At 42.1% G+C, this 20,374-nt stretch overlaps 1 protein-coding gene across 1 annotated transcript in view; it reads right to left on the reverse strand.

Annotated features, from left to right (window-relative positions):
* baz1b (bromodomain adjacent to zinc finger domain 1B) overlaps positions 1-20,374 on the reverse strand; it is a 61,673-nt gene that overhangs the window by 14,076 nt on the left and 27,223 nt on the right. The window contains 8 exon segments of the mRNA XM_062959229.1: positions 494-618; positions 1,423-1,570; positions 1,684-1,831; positions 5,126-5,341; positions 7,007-7,181; positions 11,463-11,561; positions 11,718-11,820; positions 16,176-16,315. Coding sequence (XP_062815299.1) covers positions 494-618; positions 1,423-1,570; positions 1,684-1,831; positions 5,126-5,341; positions 7,007-7,181; positions 11,463-11,561; positions 11,718-11,820; positions 16,176-16,315 — 1,154 coding nt within the window.

The following is a 20,374-nucleotide window of genomic DNA, read 5'->3' on the forward strand; positions in this document are numbered from 1 at the left end:
CATGTGCAGCGCACTCCCATTTTCCCGCCGACGCCATCTTTGAACCGCACATGAGGAAAAACTCTCGCCAGTTCTTCCCAACTTTTCCCCACCGGGAAGAGAACCACGGGACGGCCCTTGCTAAAAGCGATGAGCCCCCACTGTTGACCCGAACTACTGCCAACACAGATGTTCGAAAACATGCAAAAGTGAGTAGATGAATAGGTAAGATACATATCATTTCACTAGAAGATATAATGCATTGCACCTTGTTAACCTTATTCCTCGCCCTTAGTCTGAAGATACCTACTACAGTAGAGTCTCACTTATCCAACACTCGCTTATCCAACATTCTGGATTATCCAACGCATTTTAGTAGTCAATGTTTTCAAAACATCGTGATATTTTGGTGCTAAATTTGTAAATACAGTAATTACTACATAGCATTACTGTGTATTGAACTACTCTTCTCCCGTGAACATGGAGAGAGGCAAGATGTCAGCTACGAGCTTACGTTTTAGGCCGGCCACCTCGTAGTCCTCCTCTTCCTCCTCCTCCTCCTCCTCTTCCTCCTCGTCTTCCTCCTCCTCCTCCTCGCCGGCCTCGCTCTCCTCTTCCACCGAGTCTTCCGCGTAGTTCCTGCAAAGCACACGGGCGCAGCCGTCAGACCCTCTTGAGAGAGAGATCGATATTGCATTTCTTCCATCCTAAGACGTGCTTGGAATAATCTATTATTATTATTATTATTATTATTATTCTAGACTTGGAAGAGACCTCAGTCAAGAAGGTAGAATTATTATTATTATTATTATTATTATGCTCCTAGAGTTGGAAGAGACCCCAGTCAAGAAGGTAGAATTATTATTATTATTATTATTATTATTATTATTATTATTATTATTATTGGTTTCCTAGAGTTGGCAGAGACCCCAGTCAAGAAGGTAGAATTATTATTATTATTCTAGAGTTGGAAGAGATCCCAGACAAGCTGGTAGAATTATTATTATTATTATTATTATTATGCTCCTAGAGTTGGCAGAGAACCCAGTCAAGAAAGTAGAATTATTATTATTATTATTATTATTATTATTATGCTCCTAGAGTTGGAAGAGACCCCAGTCAAGAAGGCAGAATTATTATTATTATTATTATTATTATTATTATTATTATTATTATTATTATTATTATTATTCTAGAGTTGGAAGAGATCCCAGTCAAGGTGGTAGAATTATTATTATTATTATTATTATTATTATTATTATTATTATTATTATTAGTCTTCTAGAGTTGGAAGAGATCCCAGTCACACCCTGAAGCAGGGAGTTCCACCGCTGAACGGCTCTCCTTAAAGGTCCCGAATATCTCAGAATCGGACAGGGAAAGTGTCAATCAACTGAACCCCCCCCCCCCCAAGCCACCACCACCACCACCCCGGTGTCTCACCGTCCTCGTGAGCTGCGGCGGGCGACGGAGGGCTGGCATGCGGGGCACTGCCACTCCCCCTCGGGGACCTCGTAGAGGGCGGGGCGCAGGCAGAAGAGGTGGAAGGCCTTGTTGCACTCGTCGCACAGGATCAGCTGGTCGTCCTCGCCTGGAAGAGAAGACAGGAATCACCGCCCGGCCAAGGGACACCCCCCCCCCCCGCCGCCGCAGAGGGACACCCGACCCGGCCCATTTCATCCCGGGGGTCCCGTGTTGGCCCACCTTTCTTGCGGCAGACCTTGCAGCGGGCGTTCTCGGCCGACATGTCCCACTTGATGCAGGCGTCCAGCATCCCCAGCAACACGTGCATCCGGGAAAAGGTCTGCGCCTCACGGATGGCCCCCTTCCACTTCTCCACCGCAGACGCCACCTGCACCACACCCAGGCACCATCAGAGCCCTCCCGGCAGAGGGCCCTCCCACCCGTAAATCATAGACTCATCAGAGTAGAGCGGGACCCCCAAAGGCCACCCAGTCCCACCCCCTTCTGACACCGAGACACCATTAAACCCCTCCCGGCAGAGGGCCCTCTCACCCGCCCAAGGATGCACATCATAGACTCATAAGAGTTGGAAGGGACCCCAAAGGCCATCCCATCGACACCATTAAACCCCTCCTGAAAGATGGCCATCCAACCCGCCCAAGGATGCAGATCATAAGAGTTGGAAGGGACCCCAAAGGCCATCCCATCGACACCATTAAACCCCTCCTGAAAGATGGCCATCTGACCCGCCCAAGGATGCAGATCACAGACTCATCAGAGTCGAGCGGGACCCCCAAAGGCCATCCAGTCGACACCATTAAACCCCTCCTGAAAGATGGCCCTCTCACCCGCCCAAGGATGCAGATCACAGACTCATAAGAGTCAAGCGGGACCCCCAAAGGCCATCCAGTCGACACCATTAAACCCCTCCTGAAAGATGGCCCTCTCACTCGCCCAAGGATGCAGATCACAGACTCATAAGAGTCAAGCGGGACCCCCAAAGGCCATCCTGTCGACACCATTAAACCCCTCCTGAAAGATGGCCATCCAACCCGCCCAAGGATGCAGATCATAAGAGTTGGAAGGGACCCCAAAGGCCATCCAGTCTACACCATTAAACCCCTCCTGACAGAGGGCCCTCTCACCCGCCCAAGGATGCAGATAATAATGATAATAATAATAATAATAATAATAAAACTTTATTTATACCCCGCCACCATCTCCCCGTGGGGACTCGGGGCGGCTCATAATGTTACAAAAGTAACAGCGCAAATACATAAACAATACACACAGTATCCAGTCCCACCCCCTTCTGACACTGAGACACCTTCAAACCCCTCCCGGCAGAGGGACATCTGACCCGCCCAAGGATGCAGATCATAATAATAATAATAATAATAATAATAATAATAATAATAATAATAATAGATTTATACCCCGCCACCATCTCCCCGTGGGGACTCGGGGCGGCTCACAATGTTACAAAAGTAACAGCGCAAATACATAAACAATACACACAGTTTAAAACACAAGAAGATGATAAAACAAGTTAAAACAAAGATTTAAACAACAGTAATAATATCAATAATAGTAATAATCCCTTCCAAGAGATGACCATCCAGCCCCTGCAAAAGATATCATAGAATTATAGAACCATAGGGTTGGAAGGGACCCCAAAGGCCATCCAGTCCAATCCCCATTAGACCACCCCCAAGAGATAGTCATCTGGATGGCCCTTGGGGTCATGTAAGAATAATAATAATAATAATAATAATAATAATAATAATAATTATGATGATGATGATGCTACTAGGAGGCTGGACTGGATGGCTGTTGGGGTCCCTTCCAACTCAAAGAGTCTAATAATAATAATAATAATAATAATAATAATAATAATAATAATAATAATAATAATGCTATCTTCCTTGATGGCAGAAGGGGGCTGGACTGGATGGCTTTTGGGGTCCCTTCCAACTCAAGAAGTCTAATAATAATAATAATAATAATAATAATAATAATAATAATAATAATAATAATATAAATCCAGCATGTCTATCTTGTTTGCTGTGTCATAATAAAATAATAATAATAATAATAATAATAATAATAATAATAATAATAATAATAATAATAATAAGACTGGATGGCCTTTGGGGTCCCTTCCAACTGTAGCGGATTGGATGTAGTGGAATGAAGGGACCCGGCTGCCCCCTGGTGGCCACTCCGAAGAAGGCAGGGCCCAGAATTTGGACCGGGCTGCTGTTCTGGGGGACGTTGCAATGAAAACACCCGCAAGGCCCGTGGCACCGAGCGAGCCAAGAGCGAGCCCGTGCCAAGCCCAACGCCCGGGTTCTGCCGCGTTGCACATTCCCGTCCCTGAGCAAACAAACCCCGGGCCGGACTCCAAGCCAAGCGAACTCGGGCTCCTTGGAGCAGAAGATGGAAAAATGTGCACATTCCCTCCCTTTCCTGGATTCTCAGAATCTGGGGTTTGGCTGATCCAAGGAAGGGCAACACTGGCAGTATTGTTATTATTATTCCTTCAAGGTGGATCACAACCCATTATTTCCCAAACTCCAATGATTTGGGATATTAACTAATATTGCAGTCTAGTGGTATAGTACATTATCTTCTCTATATATAAAAGGCTTTCGGCGTCGTGGCGACGCACAAAACAACAAAACCCATTATTTCCCAAACTCCAATGATTTGGGATATTAACTAATATTGCAGTCTAGTGGTATAGTACATTATCTTCTCTATATATAAAAGGCTTTCGGCGTCGCGGCGACGCACAAAACAACAAAACCCATTATTTCCCAAACTCCAATGATTTGGGATATTAACTAATATTGCAGTCTAGTGGTATAGTACATTATCTTCTCTATATATAAAAGGCTTTCGGCGTCGCGGCGACGCACAAAACAACAAAACCCATTATTTCCCAAACTCCAATGATTTGGGATATTAACTAATATTGCAGTCTAGTGGTATAGTACATTATCTTCTCTATATATAAAAGGCTTTCGGCGTCGCGGCGACGCACAAAACAACAAAACCCATTATTTCCCAAACTCCAATGATTTGGGATATTAACTAATATTGCAGTCTAGTGGTATAGTACATTATCTTCTCTATATATAAATAGCTTTTGGCGTCGTGGCAACGCACAAAACAACAAAACCTAACACCCCCCGAACTCTAGCCTTTTATATAGAGAGATGTATTACAAATTACATGTAATATTACTAATAATATTGCAATTCGAGGCAAACATTCAATGCCTTTTAACATAGAACCAAGACAAGACAAACATAGGCTCCGAGCGGGCCTCGAACTCATGACCTCCTGGTCAGAGTGATTCATTGCAGTGATTCATTGCAGCTGCTCTCCAGCCTGCGCCACAGCCCGAGCCCATAATGATAGACACATAGATATTATCGGCATATCATAGAGCAAGCATGCCTCAGGCCCGTCCACTTTGCGGATATCAGCCAGCATGCCAAGGCCTTAAATCAAGATCCAGAGGAACACCTCAGCAAGCAAGAGTCCAAAAGTGGCAGGCTAAAACCCGGAACCTCAATCCGGGGCCACAACAAGAAGAGCAAACCACAGACCACCGGCTACAACGCGGAGTGACCCCTGCCACACGCCTTCTCCCAGCGACCCCACGGGCCCCTACCTTGGCTTCCTCGGCCACGCGCTTCTCCTCGTCCACCTCCTCGGTCTTGGCGGTGGCGGCGGAGGGGGGAGCAGCGGTGGGGGGGGCGTCCTCGGCGGGGGGCTTCCTCCGCTTCTGCTTGGGGGCCATGAAGCCCTGCAGGAACTTCTTGATCACGCTGGCCTGGAGGGCCACCACGCACTCCCCAAAGTCCCGCAGGCTCTCCAGGGAGCTCACCTGCCAGAATGATAATATACCAGTAGGGTCTTGGTTAACTCACGGTCATAATAATAATAATAATAATAATAATAATAATAATATACCAGTAGGGTCTTGGTTAACTCAAGGTCATAATAATAATAATATTAATATTAATAATAATAATAATAATAATATACCAGTAGGGTCTTGGTTAACTCAAGGTCATAATAATATTAATATTAATATTAATATACCAGTAAGCTCTTGGTTAACTCAAGGTCATAATAATAATAATATTAATATTAATAATATACTAGTAGGCTCTTGGTTAACTCAAGGTCATAATAATAATAATATGAATATTAATAATATACCAGTAGGGTCTTGGTTAACTCAAGGTCATAATATTAATATTAATATTAATAATAATAATAATATACCAGTAGGCTCTTGGTTAACTCAAGGTCATAATAATAATAATATTAATATTAATAATAATGATATACCAGTAGGGTCTTGGTTAACTCAAGGTCATAATAATAATAATAATAATAATAATAATAATAATAATATACCAGTAGGCTCTTGGTTAACTCAAGGACCCGGCCATAACAATATCAACAACAACCACCACCACCACCTTATGGGCTCTTGGTTAACTCAAGGACCCAATAATAATAATAACAATAATAAACCAGCAGGCTCTTGGTTAACTCAAGGTCATAATAATAATAATATTAATATTAATAATAATAATATACCAGTAGGCTCTTGGTTAACTCAAGGTCATAATAATAATAATAATAATAATAATAATAATAATAATAATAATAATAATAATATACCAGTAGGCTCTTGGTAAACTCAAGGACCCGGCCAAAATAATAATAATAATAATAATATACCAGCAGGCTCTTAGTTAACTCAAGGTAATGATATTAATAATAATAATAATATACCAGTAGGCTCTTGGTTAACTCAAGGTAATAATAATAATAATAATAATAATAATAATAATATACCAGTAGGCTCTTGGTAAACTCAAGGACCCGGCCAAAATAATAATAATAATAATAATAATAATAATAATAATAATAATAATAATAATGTTAGCCACCCTGAATCCTTTCGGGGAAATGGAGGCAGGGTATAAAAATAAAATTATTTTTTTATTATGACACAGCAAACAAGATAGATATGCTGGATTTCATATCACAAGTCGAACACTATTATTATTATTATTATTATTATTATTATTATTATTATTATTTTATTAAATAATATTATTAAATTATTATTATAATAATTATTATTTTATGAAATAATATTATTAAATTATTACTGTTATTATTATTATTATTATTATTATTATATTTTTATACCCTGCCTCCATTTCCCCGAAAGGATTCGGGGCGGCTAACATGGGGCCAAGCCCAGGTAATCACAACAAAACAAGGTAAAATACATACATCATACTAAACAAAACAAAACACATTTATCCACAATGTAAAATAATAAAACAATAGGGGTGACATTCATATGATTCTCATTGTTATTCCAAAGCCATTCGTGGCAGGAAGAAGGGCAGGTTGACCCAAATCCAATTCTGACACACACACACACACACACACACACCCCTTTCTCATGATGATGATGATGTTGCCATCACTCACTCCTTCACTCACTCACTCCCTCACTCACCCTAGCCTCGAACTCGCCCTCGCCCACGTAGCCCAGGCCACCCTTCTGCAGCCGGGTGGCCACTTCGATGAGGTCGCTGCGCAGGAAGTTGAGCAGTTCCTGGTGGCCGTCGCAGGTCTTGAGGCCCGGGTTCTGCTTCCGGGCCAAGTGGATGGAGTGCACGATGTCCGGGTATCTGCAACCAAGGGGGGGGGGGGGGAGGGGGGACACAGGTCACAAGGTGTCATGATCTCCAATCTTTGACATCTCCGGTCGGCTGACAAAGAACAGACGCCAGCCATAAAACCTCAATGACCCTCTGGTATGTGAGAGCCCCTATATAAATGGGCCAAAGAGAAGGTTCTGGTATTCTGTACAATAAAAACTGTTATGTCATGATCTCCCATCTTTGACATCTCCGGTCGGCTAACAAAGAACAGACGCCAGCCATAAAACCTCAATGACTCTCTGGTATGTGAGAGCCCCTATATAAACGGACCAAAGAGAAGGTTCTGGTATTCTGTACAATAAAAACTGTTATGTCATGATCTCCAATCTTTGACATCTCCGGTCGGCTGACAAAAAACAGACGCCAGCCATAAAACCTCAATGACCCTCTGGTATGTGAGAGCCCCTATATGAATGGGCCAAAGAGAAGGTTCTGGTATTCTGTACAATAAAAACTGTTATGTCATGATCTCCCATTTTTGACATCTCCGGTCGGCTGACAAAGAACAGATGCCAGCCATAAAACCTCAATGACCCTCTGGTATGTGAGAGCCCCTATATAAATGGGCCAAAGAGAAGGTTCTGGTATTCTGTACAATAAAACCTGTTATGTCATGATCTCCAATCTTTGACATCTCCGGTCGGCTGACAAAGAACAGATGCCAGCCATAAAACCTCAATGACCCTCTGGTATGTGAGAGCCCCTATATAAATGGGCCAAAGAGAAGGTTCTGGTATTCTGTACAATAAAAACTGTTATGTCATGATCTCCAATCTTTGACATCTCCGGTCGGCTGACAAAGAACAGATGCCAGCCATAAAACGGGCCAGACATAAAACCTCAATGACCCTCTGGTATGCGAGAGCCCCTATATAAATGGGCCAAAGAGAAGGTTCTGGTATTCTGTACAATAAAACCTGTTATGTCATGATCTCCAATCTTTGACATCTCCGGTCGGCTGACAAAGAACAGACGCCAGCCATAAAACCTCAATGACCCTCTGGTATGCGAGAGCCCCTATATAAATGGGCCAAAGAGAAGGTTCTGGTATTCTGTACAATAAAACCTGTTATGTCATGATCTCCAATCTTTGACATCTCCGGTCGGCTGACAAAGAACAGATGCCAGCCATAAAACCTCAATGACCCTCTGGTATGTGAGAGCCCCTATATAAATGGGCCAAAGAGAAGGTTCTGGTATTCTGTACAATAAAAACTGTTATGTCATGATCTCCAATCTTTGACATCTCCGGTCGGCTGACAAAGAACAGATGCCAGCCATAAAACGGGCCAGACATAAAACCTCAATGACCCTCTGGTATGCGAGAGCCCCTATATAAATGGGCCAAAGAGAAGGTTCTGGTATTCTGTACAATAAAACCTGTTATGTCATGATCTCCAATCTTTGACATCTCCGGTCGGCTGACAAAGAACAGACGCCAGCCATAAAACCTCAATGACCCTCTGGTATGCGAGAGCCCCTATATAAATGGGCCAAAGAGAAGGTTCTGGTATTCTGTACAATAAAACCTGTTATGTCATGATCTCCAATCTTTGACATCTCCGGTCGGCTGACAAAGAACAGATGCCAGCCATAAAACCTCAATGACCCTCTGGTATGTGAGAGCCCCTATATAAATGGGCCAAAGAGAAGGTTCTGGTATTCTGTACAATAAAACCTGTTATGTCATGATCTCCAATCTTTGACATCTCCGGTCGGCTGACAAAAAACAGATGCCAGCCATAAAAACGGGCCAGCCATAAAACCTCAATGACCCTCTGGTACAGGAGTCCCCAAACTAAGGCCCGGGGGCCGGATGCGGCCCTCCGAGGTCATTTACCTGGCCCCCGCCCTAGCAACAGGGATTTTTTGGATGGCCTTTGGGGTCCCCTCCAACTCTTGGGTTAATATGAACAATAAAGAGGGCATGGGTTGGACTGCATGGCCCTTGGGGTCCCCTCTAACTTTAGGATGATGATGATTATTATTATTAGTATTAAGAACAACAACAATAACAACAGGGCAAGGGCTTGTTTGGATGGCCTTTGGGGTCTCCTCCAACTCTTGAGTTAATATGAACAATAAAGAGGGCAGGGGTTGGACTGGATGGCCTTTGGGGTCCCCTCCAACTTTAGGATGATAATAATTATTATTATTAGTAGCAGTAGTAGTATTAAGAACAACAACAATAACAACAGGGCAAGGGCTTGTTTGGATGGCCTTTGGGGTCCCATCCAACTCTTGAGTTAATATGAACAATAAAGAGGGCAGGAGTTGGACTGGATGGCCTTTGGGGTCCCCTCTAACTTTAGGATGATTATTATTATTAGTAGTAGTAGTATTAAGAACAACAACAACAACAACAACAACAGGGCAAGGGCTTGTTTGGATGGCCTTTGGGGTCTCCTCCAACTCTTGGGTTAATATGAACAATAAAGAGGGCAGGGGTTGGACTGGATGGCCTTTGGGGTCCCCTCCAACTTTAGGATGATGATTATTAGTAGTAGTAGTAGTATTAAGAACAACAAAAACAACAACAACAGGGCAAGGGCTTGTTTGGATGGCCTTTGGGGTCCCATCCAACTCTTGAGTTAATATGAACAATAAAGAGGGCAGGGGTTGGACTGGATGGCCTTTGGGGTCCCCTCCAACTTTAGGATGATGATTATTAGTAGTAGTAGTAGTATTAAGAACAACAAAAACAACAACAACAGGGCAAGGGCTTGTTTGGATGGCCTTTGGGGTCCCATCCAACTCTTGAGTTAATATGAACAATAAAGAGGGAAGGGGTTGGACTGGATGGCCTTTGGGGTCCCCTCTAACTTTAGGATGATGATTATTATTATTAGTAGTAGTATTAAGAACAACAACAACAGGGCAAGGGCTTGTTTGGATGGCCTTTGGGGTCTCCTCCAACTCTTGGGTTAATATGAACAATAAAGAGGGCTGGGGTTGGACTGGATGGCCTTTGGGGTCCCCTCCAACTTTAGGATATTATTATTATTATTAGTAGTAGTAGTATTAAGAACAACAATAGCAACAGGGCAAGGGTTTGCTTGGATGGCCTTTGGGGTCTCCTCACAACTCTTGGGTTAATATGACTATTCATATGAACAATAAAGAGGGCATGGGTTGGACTGGATGGCCCTTGGGGTCCCCTCCGACTTTAGGATATTATTATTATTATTATTATTATTAGTAGTAGTAGTAGTAGTAGTAGTATTAAGAACAATAACAATAGCAACAGGGCAAGGGTTTGTTTGGATGGCCTTTGGGGTCTCCTCCAACTCTTGGGTTAATATGAACAATAAAGAGGGCTGGGGTTGGACTGGATGGCCCTTGGGGTCCCCTCCAACTTTAGGATGATGATGATTATTATTATTATTAGTATTAAGAACAACAACAATAACAACAACAGGGCAAGGGCTTGTTTGGATGGCCTTTGGAGTCTCCTCCAACTCTTGAGTTAATATGAACAATAAAGAGGGCTGGGGTTGGACTGGACGGCCCTTGGGGACCCCTCCAACTTTAGGATGATGATGATGATTATTATTATTAGTATTAAGAACAACAACAACAACAACAACAGGGCAAGGGCTTGTTTGGATGGCCTTTGGAGTCTCCTCCAACTCTTGAGTTAATATGAACAATAAAGAGGGCAGGGGTTGGACTGGACGGCCCTTGGGGACCCCTCCAACTTTAGGATGATGATGATGATTATTATTATTAGTATTAAGAACAACAACAACAACAACAACAGGGCAAGGGCTTGTTTGGATGGCCTTTGGAGTCTCCTCCAACTCTTGAGTTAATATGAACAATAAAGAGGGCAGGGGTTGGACTGGACGGCCCTTGGGGACCCCTCCAACTTTAGGATGATGATGATTATTATTATTATTAGTATTAAGAACAACAACAACAACAACAACAACAGGGCAAGGGCTTGTTTGGATGGCCTTTGGAGTCTCCTCCAACTCTTGAGTTAATATGAACAATAAAGAGGGCAGGGGTTGGACTGGACGGCCCTTGGGGACCCCTCCAACTTTAGGATGATGATTATTATTATTATTATTAGTATTAAGAACAACAACAACAACAACAACAGGGCAAGGGCTTGTTTGGATGGCCTTTGGAGTCTCCTCCAACTCTTGAGTTAATATGAACAATAAAGAGGGCAGGGGTTGGACTGGACGGCCCTTGGGGACCCCTCCAACTTTAGGATGATGATGATGATGATGACGATCTCACCGCTTCTGCAGGCGCTCCTGCAGCTGGCTCTCCCGGATGCCCTGCGGGTGGAGGCGGCACAGCAGCTCGTCCAGCTCCTTCTGGCTGTCGCACAGGAACCTGCAAGAGGAAGACGTGTTCTCAAGGAAGAGAAGCCACATGAAGCCCACCCCGAGGCCCATTTGCTACTCGTGATTTAATTCCCACACATAGATAAAAGAGACCAGCTTGCACAGAGACAGGAAGTCAAGGTGGGGGGGGGGGGGGGTGTCTCACCAGAGGTTCTGGCCCTGTTTGGGCACCGTGGTCTCCACAGGGATCTCTGGGGCCGGAAGGAGATTCGGGACCCGGCCTGCCCCCAGCGCCTCCCGTCGGGAGCCTGCGAAGAAAGACACCCCAATAAGAATAGTAGTAGTAATAATAGTAATGATGATGAGAACAATAATAATAATCTTCACATGACGTGGATTGACTACAAAAAGGCCTTTGACTCACTCCCACTCAGCTGGATCATCAAGTGCCTGGACGCCATCGGGATCAGTAAAAACGTTGGCACCTTTATTGAAAACGTGATGGAGCACTGGAAAACTGAACTGTTTGTTGGAAATGAAAGCTATGGGCTTGTCAACATCAGGAGAGGAATTTTCCAGGGAGACTCATGCTTTTCATTATTGCCATGATCCCTCTGTCAACAATCTTACAAAAAACAAATCTCGGCTATCAAACATCTAAGAATTCTCACAAAATTTCACATCTTAATTTTGCAGGGAGACTCATTGTCCCCTCTGCTTTTCATTATTGCCATGATCCCTCTGTCAACAATCTTACAAAAAACAAATCTCAGCTACCAAACATCTAAGAATTCTCACAAAATTTCACATCTGATGTACATGGATGACCTGAAGCTGTATGGAAAAACGGAAACTGAAATCCAGTCTCTGAACAACACTGTCCGAATCTTTAGCACTGATATCAGCATGGAGTTTGGTTTGGACAAATGTTTGACAGGGGCACTGAAGAAGGGAAAAATCATGGAAAGTGAGGGCATCAATATGCCCAATGGCCAAACAATAAAGTGTCACCAACCGGAGGCCTATAAATATCTGGGCATATTACAGCTGGACAACATCAAGCATGAACATGTGAAAACTGTGGTCAGTAAAGAATACACACAAAGGGTCAGAAAAATTCTCAAAAGCAAGCTCAATGGAGGCAACACCATCAAGGCCATAAACACCTGGGCCATACCTGTCATAAGATATACTGCTAGCATCATAAACTGGACACAGGCGGAACTGGACAATTTGGACAGAAAAACAAGAAAACTCATGACCATTCATCATTCACTGCACCCTCGCAGTGATGTTGACCGGCTCTATCTGCCTAGAAGATCAGGGGGCAGAGGACTCATACAAGTCAAACAAGTAGTCAAAGAAGAAGAATATACCCTGGCAGAAGATGTCAAGCAAAGTGAAGAACCTGCTTTGATTGAAGTCACAAATCAGAAACTCCTCAAAGCACAGCAGACAAAAAACCAGTACAAGAAAACCGCACTACAAACTAGAGCAGAATCAGTACAAGAAAACCGTACTACAAACTAGAGCAGAATCAGTACAAGAAAACCGCACTACAAACTAGAGCAGAATCAGTACAAGAAAACCGCACTACAAACTAGAGCAGAATCAGTACAAGAAAACCGTACTACAAACTAGAGCAGAATCAGTACAAGAAAACCGCACTACAAACTAGAGCAGAACCAGTACAAGAAAACCGCACTACAAACTAGAGCAGAATCAGTACAAGAAAACCGCACTACAAACTAGAGCAGAATCAGTACAAGAAAACCGCACTACAAACTAGAGCAGAATCAGTACAAGAAAACCGCACTACAAACTAGAGCAGAATCAGTACAAGAAAACCGCACTACAAACTAGAGCAGAATCAGTACAAGAAAACCACACTACAAACTAGAGCAGAATCAGTACAAGAAAACCGCACTACAAACTAGAGCAGAATCAGTACAAGAAAACCGCACTACAAACTAGAGCAGAATCAGTACAAGAAAACCACACTACAAACTAGAGCTGACAGCTGGCACAACAAAACATGGCATGGGAAGTTCCTTGACAAAATTGAAGGACAAGCTGATAAGGAGAAGACCTGGCTCTGGCTCACGAATGAGACCCTGAAGAAGGAAGGATACAGAAGGCCTGATCCTTGCAGCCCAGGAGCAAGCCATCAGAACAAATGCAATCAAGGCCAAGATCGAAAAATCAGCTGATGACAACAATAATAATAATATATATTTTTTCCATGTCAGGAGCAACCTGAGTTGCTTCTGGTGTGAGAGAATTGGCCGTCTGCTAGGACGTTGCCCAGGTGACATTGCCTGGATGTTTTGATGTTTTTACCATCCTTGTGGGAGGCTTCTCTCCTGTCCCCACATGGAGATGGAGCTAACAGAGGGAGCTCATCCACGCTCTCCCCAGGTGGGATTCAAACCCAACCTTCAAGTCACGATGATTTTACCCACTGCGCCACCGGGGGCTCCAATAAAAATAATAATTCATTATTATTCATTCCACCATGTCTCCTGTGTAAATATAACAATATAATACTGTATAATACAATATTATGCTATACTAATAATATATTGTATATACATACAATATTGATAACAATATTATAATGTAATATGATATAACACACCATTATAATTAGAAATTATATATTATATGTAATATTACTAATAATATTGCAGTCTAGTGGTATAGTACAATACAGTAATATATAATGCTTATATTGTGCTAGAAAATAATAATAATAATACACTATTATAAATGCATATTATATATTACATGTAGTATAACTAATAATATTGCAGTCTAGTGGTATAGTACAATATAGTAATATATAATGCTTGTATTGTGCTAGAAAATATAATAATAACACTATTATAATTGTATATTATATATTACATGTAATATAACTAATAATATTGCAGTCTAGTGGTATAGTACAATATAGTAATATATAATGGTTATATTGTGCTAGAAAATATAATAATAATACACGATTATAAATATATATTATATATTACATGTAATATAACTAATAATATTGCAGTCTAGTAGTATAGTACAATGTAGTAATATATAATGCTTATATTGTGCTAGAAAAATATAATAATAATAATAATACACTATTATAAATATATATATTACATGTAATATAACTAATAATACTGCAGTCTAGTGGTATAGTACAATATAGTAATATATAATGCTTATATTGTGCTAGAAAATATAATAATAATAATAATAATAATAATACACTATTATAAATGTATATTATATATTACATGTAATATAACTAATAATATTGCAGTCTAGTGGTATAGTACAATATGGTAATATTTAATGCTTATATTGTGCTATGCTAATGATATAATATATTGTATATACATATAACATATAAGCCGCCCTGAGTCCCCTTCAGGGAGAGAAGGGAGGGATATAAATGTCGCAAATAAATAAATAAATAAATAAATAAATAATAATAATAATAATAATAGTAGTATCTTCCTTTTTGGAAACTCTACGAATCTAATGACGAGGGCAACAAATGATAATGATTAATAATATCATTGTAATTCCTTACCCACAGTCTTGACGATCTCATAAGACCATAGGTAAGCAAAGAGACCTCCAAAGATCATCTACATGGTCTCATAAGACCATCGGTAAGGAAAAGGACCCTCAAAAGCCATCTAGATGATTTCATCAGGCCATCAGAAGACCATGGATAAGGAAAGGGACCCTCAAAGACCATCTAGATGGTTTCATAAGACCATCAGTAAGTAAAGAGACCTCCAAAGACCATCTAGATGGTCTCATAAGACCATAGGTAAAGAAAGAGACCTCCAAAGACCATAGGTAAGTAAAGAGACCTCCAAAGACCATCTACATAGTCTCATAAGACCATAGGTAAAGAAAGAGACCTCCAAAGACCATAGGTAAGTAAAGAGACCTCCAAAGACCATCTACATAGTCTCATAAGACCATAGGTAAGTACCTCCAAAGACCATCTAGATGATCTCATAAGACCATCGGTAAGGAAAAGGACCTTCAAAAGCCATCTAGATGATTTCATCAGGCCATCAGAAGAACATAGATAAGGAAAGGGACCCTCAAAGACCATCCAGACAATCTCATTAAACCATAGGTAAGGAAAGGGACCCTCAAAGGCCATCTAGACGGTCTCCTAGGACCATAGGTAAGTAAAGAGACCTCCAAAGACCATCTAGATGGTCTCATAACACCATAGGTAAGGAAAAGGACCCTCAAAAGCCATCTAGATGATTTCATAAGGCCATCAGAAGGCCATAGATAAGGAAAGGGACCCTCAAAGACCATCCAGACAATCTCATAAGACCATAGGTAAGGAAAGGGACCCTCAAAGGCCATCTAGACTGTCTCATAGGACCATAGGTAAGGAAAGTGACCTCCAAAAGCCATCTAGATGGTCTCATAAGGCCGTAGCTAAGCAAAGAGACCTTGAAAGACCATCTAGACGATTTACAAGGGACATAAGTAAGCAAAGAGACCTCCAAAGACCAGGTAGACTGAGGTCAACCCTTAGTCTAAAGTTTAGGACAGGGGCCAGGTCAATGACCTTAGTTTGTGGACCCCTGGTTTAAATGCATGGCACTGAACGGCCCCGTCTTAATACTACCTTGCTGGTAGTCTTCCTCTTCCTCCTCATCTTCCTCTTCTTCTTCCTCCTTAGGAGGCGTAAAGCAATAATCGATCCCATCATGCACCCAACCCTTCTCAATGAAGAGCCCGGGAGCCTCGTCCGAGAAGAGCCAATACCTGGGGAGAGAAGGTAAGAGAGGGAAGGTCAAAGAGCCACTGCAACATCCGTTCCCCTATTTGGAAGCTTATCTCTGAAAAACTGGATTTGTTGTCAACAAACTGAAGCTACGGCTAATGGACTGCATTTGCATCCCGAGGAGTCCTATAGAATTGCTCCAAGACTACAGAGACTTTGATTTGTTTTGACTCCAAGCCAGGTTGGAGCCAATTGATTTGTACACTGATATACAGTAGAGTCTCGCTTATCCAACATAAACGGGCCAGCAGAACGTTGGATAAGTGAATATGTTGGATAATAAGGAGAGATGAAGAAAAAGCCTATTGAACATCAAAATAGGTTCTGATTTTACAAATGAAGCACCAAAACATCATGTTAGACAACAAATTTGACAGAAAAAGTAGTTCGTTGCACATTAATACTATGTAGTAATTACTGTACAGTAGAGTCTCACTTATCCAACACTCGCTTATCCAACATTCTGGATTATCCAACGCATTTTTGTAGTCAATGTGTTCAATATATCGTGAGATTTTGGTGCTAAATTCATAAATACAGTAACTACTACATAGCATTACTGTGTATTGAACTACTTTTTCTGCCAAATTTGTTGTCTAACATGATGTTTTGGTGCTTCATTTGTAAAATCATAACCTAATTTGATGTTTAATAGGCTTTTCCTTAATGCCTCCTTATTATCCAACATATTCGCTTATCCAACATTCTGGATTATCCAACGCATTTTTGTAGTCAATGTGTTCAATATATCGTGAGATTTTGGTGCTAAATTCATAAATACAGTAACTACTACATAGCATTACTGCGTATTGAACTACTTTTTCTGCCAAATTTGTTGTCTAACATGATGTTTTGGTGCTTCATTTGTAAAATCATAACCTATTTTGATGTTTAATAGGCTTTTCCTTAATGCCTCCTTATTATCCAACATATTCGCTTATCCAACATTCTGCTGGCCCTTTATGTTGGATAAGTGAGACTCTACTGTATTTCATTATCATTATCATCATCATCATCATCATCATTTAATTACTTATTAATCGCCCTCCATCCACGATGCTCTAGGCGATTTACAAGATAAAATTGTAAAGGATAAAAATACATACATACAAATATTGATTTAAAAATTAAAATAGATTAAAAGCTCTAGTAAAGAGCCAGGTCTTGAGTGCTAGGGTAAAAGGCCCTAACTCACGCATGGCTCTCATATATTTACAAATTTAGCACCAAAATATCACGATGTATTGAAAACATTAACTACAAAAATGCGTTGGATAATCCAGAACGTTGGATAAGTGACTCTACTGTATTTAGTTTCACAGCATATTAAATACCATTTTGGAGAGACTGAATGTAAACATATTGTGTCGCTAACAAATTCCAGTTGGAGTCTGGTTGATGTATGTTTGATACTGAAAACTGCTCTGTGTAGCATTTAAATCTGGATTATTTCAGTCTATAAATCTTTATACTTTGTGTGCCACTACAGCTGACTGAATTTGGTCATCAGTTGTATTATTATTTGTATTATTGTTAACATTATTATGCATATGATGCTCTAATATACATATTGTGTTCTATGCGTTGAACCTTTATCGTGGTGCATATTTCTCAGATATGGTTTAGAACAGACAGCTGTGTTTAGTTATTATTAAAAGAGCGAGAAGGCCAGTGTGGATCAAAGTCGGTGTAGTGTCTCAGAGACCCCCGAGTCATGACCCCGTCGCCATTTCGGAGCAGACCGAAGAAGAGATGGGGTTTGTGCCATTTCCGCACGATTCCGCTCCCTTCCAGATGTCCCCTGTTGACAGTTTTAGCCCACAGTTGATTAAAAAGGGCCTTGACTCCCAGCCCGGTTCTCCAGAGAACGCAATGTTTGACCGCCAATTGTTTTGGGAGGCTTTGCACGCGGAAAAGCAGGTTTTGAGGAGAAGCGCTCGATTAGCGGAGAAAGCAAGCGTTAATTATGCCGGTTCCCTTGAGAGTTCTCAGGGAGGATTGCATCTGGCAAGTTGTTGACTTAGTCATTTTTCCCTTGGGAAAGAGTTCAGGCACCTGGCTGGAGAGGAGAGCAAAGTCCCATAAAAGTTCGGGGCGCCAACTGGCCTTTGTCAGTTGAGGGATTCACATCGACTCTAGTTCTGCAGCGTGCTACTCTCGAGTAAACCGGCATTGCATCTCGTCTCCCTGTCAAGCTTTACCACGACTAACTTTGCCTTGCCTTGCATCCTAGCCTCGGATTTGAGCCCTGGAACTCTTTGACAGATCTTGCCTTAATCCCCTCTCAAACAGCCTAAAGGTTTGAGTGTGTTTCGGTTATTGGATTTAAAACTTTGAACTCTAATACTGGACATCTACTTTCATATTACTGGATTATATTTGACCTTTCCTGAAAGGTCTACTGCTGGACTATATAGAGTCATAGAATCATAGAATAGTAGAGTTGGAAGAGACCTCATGGGCCATCCAGTCCAACCCCTTTCTGCCAAGAAGCAGGAAATCGCATTCAAAGCACCCCCGACAGATGGCCATCCAGCCTCTGCTTAAAAGCCTCCAAGGAAGGAGCCTCCACCACAGTCCGGGGGAGAGAGTTCCACTGTCGAACAGCCCTTCTCACCGTGAGGAAGTTCTTCCTGAGGTTCAGGTGGAATCTCCTTTCCTGTAGTTTGAAGCCATTGTTCCCTTGCGTCCTAGTCTGCAGGGCAGCAGAAAACAAGCTTGCTCCCTCCTCCCTATGACTTCCCTTCACGTATTTGTCCATGGCTATCATGTCTCCTCTCAGCCTTCTCTTCTGCAGGCTAAACATGCCCAGCTCTTTAAGCCGCTCCTCATAGGGCTTGTTCTCCAGACCCTTCATCATTTTAGTCGCCCTCCTCTGGACGCTTTCCAGCTTGTCAACATCTCCCTTCAACTGTGGTGCCCAGAATGGGACGCAGTGTGATTCCAGGTGTGGTCTGACCAAGGCAGAATAGAATAAGGGGGAGCAGGACTTCCCTGGATCTAGACGCTATTCCCCTATTGATGAGGCCAGAATCCCATTGGCTTTTTTAGCAGCCGCATCACATTGTTGGCTCATGTTTAACTTCTTCCCCACGAGGACTCCAAGGTCTTTTTCGCACACACTGCTGTCAAGCCAGGCATCGTCCCCCATTCTGTATCTTTGATTTCTATTTTTTCTGCCGAAATGAAGTATCTTGCATTTGTCCCTGTTGAACTTCATTTTGTGAGTTTCGGCCAATCATCTCTCTCGTCTGTCAAGATCGTTTTGAATTCTGCTCCTGTCTTCTGGAGTGTTGGCTCTCCCTCCCAGTTTGGTCCCGTCTGCAAACTTGATGATCGTGCCTTCTAACCCTTCGTCTAAGTCGTTAATAAAGATGTTGAACAGAACCGGGCCCAGGACGGAGCCCTGCTTGTGGCACTCCACTTGTCACTTCTTTCCATGATGAAGACGACGCATTGGTGAGAATCACCCTTTGGGTTCGTTCGCTTAGCCAATGACAGATCCACCTCACCGTAGTTTTGTCTAGCCCACATTTGACTAGTTTCCTTGCCAGAAGGTCGTGGGGGACTTTGTCGAAGGCCTTACTGAAATCCAGGTACGCTACATCCACGGCATTCCCTGTATCGACCCAACTCGTAACTCTATCGAAAAAAGAGATCAGATTAGTCTGGCATGACTTGTTTTTGGTAAATCCGTGTTGACTATTAGCAATGACCGCATTTGTTTCTAAGTGTTTGCAGACCACTTCCTTAATTATCTTTTCCAGAATTTTGCCTGGTATTGATGTGAGGCTGACCGGACATTGGTAATTGTTTGGGTCGTTCTTTTTTCCCTTCTTGAAGATAGAAAGGGACCACATTCGCCCTCCTCCAATCTGCTGGGACTTCTCCCGTTCTCCAAGAACTCTCGAAGATAATTGCCAGTGGTTCTGAAATAACTTCCGCTAATTCCTTCAATACTCTTGGATGTAGCTGATCTGGCCCTGGGGACTTGAATTCGTTTAGAGAGGCCAGGTATACACTGCTTAACTTTAGTTGTC

The sequence above is a fragment of the Anolis carolinensis genome, unplaced genomic scaffold, assembly GCF_035594765.1.
Source record: "Anolis carolinensis isolate JA03-04 unplaced genomic scaffold, rAnoCar3.1.pri scaffold_7, whole genome shotgun sequence".
Taxonomy (NCBI): Eukaryota; Metazoa; Chordata; class Lepidosauria; order Squamata; family Dactyloidae; genus Anolis; species Anolis carolinensis.